This window comes from Henckelia pumila, chromosome 4 (genome assembly GCF_033568475.1).
Source record: "Henckelia pumila isolate YLH828 chromosome 4, ASM3356847v2, whole genome shotgun sequence".
In the NCBI taxonomy this organism is placed as follows: domain Eukaryota; kingdom Viridiplantae; phylum Streptophyta; class Magnoliopsida; order Lamiales; family Gesneriaceae; genus Henckelia; species Henckelia pumila.
The window spans coordinates 217,271,754-217,275,124 of NC_133123.1; the positions used below are offsets into that span (position 1 = coordinate 217,271,754).

The following is a 3,371-nucleotide window of genomic DNA, read 5'->3' on the forward strand; positions in this document are numbered from 1 at the left end:
TATTTTCAATGCTCAAAACAGAGGCAGATCATCAAACTCATCAAACCAACACAATGTTCCATTCCTCGAGAACCAACGCCAAGGTGATGACAATATCTCAGTTCGATTATGTCACTCCGAAAACGAACTAGAAAATGGCCCCAAGGAAGGAGGATATTGCAGTGTTGGAGAGAACAAGATGGTTGCAAGCGCTGGGACAACTACTAACCGTCTGTAGGAGGTGGGACTGGGTGGAGGTCGCTGTAAGGAACGTGAAGGAATGTCTCTGGGGAGAGGTTTGCAGGGTAGAACCAATTCTATCGTCAACTGTACAATCTTTCAACATGAATGGTTTAACCAAGATAAAGGAACGAAATCAAGATATCAAGATTTTCACAAATTGTCTTGGAATGTTTTGGTATATGATCTAGCAAACATCATCAAACTAAAGAAATTACAATATTAAAAAACTGGTGTAGCATTAGTACACACGAAACCGTTTTCGAGTCCTCAAAAAAATCAGGAAGAATGTTTACTCGATAAAATATTGCTACTTGAAAACCATATGCCTGGTTAAGCATCGGCTGTTGCAGAATCCTGGTAGCCATGATCGAGGCTGCGCATGAGTACACTGTAGAGAAGAAAACCTTAGTTATTCTGAAGTAAGAATTGATGTGCAATTTTTCGACAGTAGAAACCGAATTATTCCCTTGACACGTGGATGTGGTACAAATGGGTGGCGAGGTCTCTAGACAACGTGGAAATGTGGTAATCGGATTACCAATAAACCTCAAATGAAAGGAATCCGAGGAGAGAAAAGAAAAACAATGAAATCTCAAAAGAATAAGCCACTTAACTCATGATACATGAGAGCTTAAAAAGACAGGGATAAGCTGTAGCCAGCTTGCTAGTTGAGATGGAATTGTGAAAATACCTTGACCAAAATGAGGTGTTTGTGGATGCAACAAAGTATGGTACAATCAAGGACACACGGTCCACATAATGTAGAGCAATCATGGCCTATCTAGTTACAAAATTGGGGTTCATGTAGTACATTTCTAAATCAAACCTAATAAAAAAAAATGCTAAGAACTATACTTTTCTTCAACAAATCTTAGTGCCACACCATCTATCATACTGATCAAAATAGAATAGGTGGCGAGCATCTGGTTTGTACTTCATACAACGGCCAATGTCAAAAAAGACACAACATCAAATATTACAAAAATTTGCAATTCAACTTTAAATTTGATGGTAAGTTCACTTACATTCAGTTCAAAATGACCCACCAGTCAGGATAATAACAGAGCACAAGTAGGAGGCCAAATCAAATTAATTAGTGGTTGACAGTTTGTTTAAAAACACAACCCCTTCCAATATTGGGATAGTCGCTCAAACTTTACATCACATTAAACTATCAAACCCCTTTTTAAATCTCTTATCACCTGTGCAAGTAGCAACACACTAGAATATCACTTCTTGAAAATATAATAATTATATAACCCTTCCTATGGTGAATCAATGATCAAAAAATTCATAGATGAAAACAAGAACTTATCCAATCTTAAAAATTCCTTTTATATGGAACACTGCAAGAACACAGCCGATGCTTTTTATTGATCTGGATAAATCTGTTATGCGTATAAATTAAAAACCAGAGTGCTGGGATTCATAACCATACAGCGTGAAATATTCTGAACAAAAAGCGCAGGTTTAAGAAAATATCAAGTAAAAGTTTTTCAATGAAGCAGAACATGAGAAGATAATTCAGCTCACATTGTCAGAGTTTCCGTTAAGAATATAAACTGCATCCAGACCTATTTAGCATCTTCCTTTGCGTCATCAGAATCTGAATCACTAGCATTGTAACCTAAAGCAAATGCAAAAATATCAAAGAAAATGGAGAAGGGCGCGAACAGATGGGAAGTTGGGAACCATTAACATTTGGATAGATAGAGAACATCAACATCTAGAACCTGGATGCTTATCACCAACTTTCCACACGGAAGACCGACTCTTTGCGGCCCTGCCAATCCAAGCTCTTCCCTACAATACAGACCATGATAAAATATAAGCCAAAAGCATGTCTCATAATCTTGCTATGCAAAATTGATTCACCAAATTGAATAGTCTAAATCTTTGGACAATTCCATTGTATCAGACTGAATTTCAGAACTTCATTACAGGTATCTTGCATCTGAACCACTTTCTTTTTTGTTTACTGGCTAAAGGGTCTGTTTCCAGTTTCTCAATGTCGTACAGAATACGAGAATTGATTTCCATTCGCTAAGATATCATTATCAAGTTACCTTTCCCGGTCAAAATAAAGGGAATTCCATTCTTGTCATGTTAATTGACATAACCTTCTTGCTTTCTTTCACTACTGTAAATGGGTTCTTTGTGCACAATTTTGGGGGACAGCATAAGCATTAAGAAAATATACTACAGATTTCACTTCCTGAAACTGAACTCCATCAAAATCTCCAGTAGTCCAATCCACTAGACAATATCTACACACTCTTACCATTCATCAAATTGATCTAGACATTTTTCCCACAAATTATCCAAAAAAATGCCACAAAGATTAAGACTTTGAGCAACCAACAACCAAAAATACAGAAGATACTCTTTTATAGCACATCACAAAAAAATATGATATAGAAAACGGAGAAGCAAATAAACCTTCTGGGCATCTCTGGCTACACCATATCCGCTATAATACATCTGGCCAACGAGCACCTGCATGGCCGTATCACCAGTTTTGGCCTCTTTAAGCGTGTCCTGAAACCACCGGTTGACGCAATCAGTCACCACCTCAGCCAGCGGTATCCGCCGCTGCCGTTCCGAGTTCTCCGCCGCCTCCATGCCTCGATTGTTAAGCTTCAGCCTATGGGGAATTTTGGAGGTGGGTGGCGATTGGGAGGGGCGGCGGAGGCTGGTGCTGGTGTAGGTGATGACTTTTGCGAAGTGTTGGAATCTGTGTGCAGCTGGAATTGATTTTCCCATAAAATTAAAACTACTCTTTTCTTCTGTTCTTATTAGAATATGTGTTTGTGGAGGATACGATAGATTTTTATTTTTAATTTAATATTTAATTTTAAACTCTTTTTAATTTATCTCAACCATATTTCATCTTTCCCTCGATATAAAAACATCATATTTTATTTTACCTAAATTTTCTCTCTATTTTTTTTAAATTTCAATATTTTAAATTATTATTATTATTTTTACCCTTTTCTCATGTGTGCTTCACATATGAACTTTAATTCTTAATAATAATAAGAACAACAATAACAATAAAAATAACAAAATAAAATCGTTTTTTTTTTTTCCTTTTACCCAGTGATCAACAACGAATGATATTGTAGTGACTCATACCGTAATCACCTACT

The 3,371-nt window shown here is 36.7% G+C and overlaps 1 protein-coding gene across 1 annotated transcript; it reads right to left on the minus strand.

Annotated features, from left to right (window-relative positions):
• Positions 1 to 347: 347 nt before the first annotated feature.
• On the minus strand, positions 348 to 3,000 carry LOC140865254 (uncharacterized). The gene is made up of 4 exons (XM_073269826.1): positions 2,662 to 3,000; positions 1,956 to 2,025; positions 1,756 to 1,849; positions 348 to 610 (listed from the first exon to the last, which is right to left on the minus strand). Exons 1-3 carry the CDS (start codon positions 2,983 to 2,985, stop codon positions 1,797 to 1,799), a joined length of 447 nt encoding a protein of 148 aa, XP_073125927.1. The 5' UTR covers positions 2,986 to 3,000; the 3' UTR covers positions 348 to 610; positions 1,756 to 1,796.
• Between the last annotated feature and the right edge of the window lie 371 nt (positions 3,001 to 3,371).

What these genes read in the sequence shown, in the direction of transcription:
- LOC140865254 (XM_073269826.1), bottom strand. Translation starts at nt 2,985, where the DNA reads ATGGGAAAATCAATTCCAGCTGCACACAGATTCCAACACTTCGCAAAA. An exon ending in TAGCCAGAGATGCCCAGAAG is followed by an intron (nt 2,026 to 2,661) that starts GTTTATTTGCTT and finishes TCTGTATTGTAG; the next exon opens with GGAAGAGCTTGGATTGGCAG. An exon ending in AGTTGGTGATAAGCATCCAG is followed by an intron (nt 1,850 to 1,955) that starts GTTCTAGATGTT and finishes CATTTGCTTTAG; the next exon opens with GTTACAATGCTAGTGATTCA.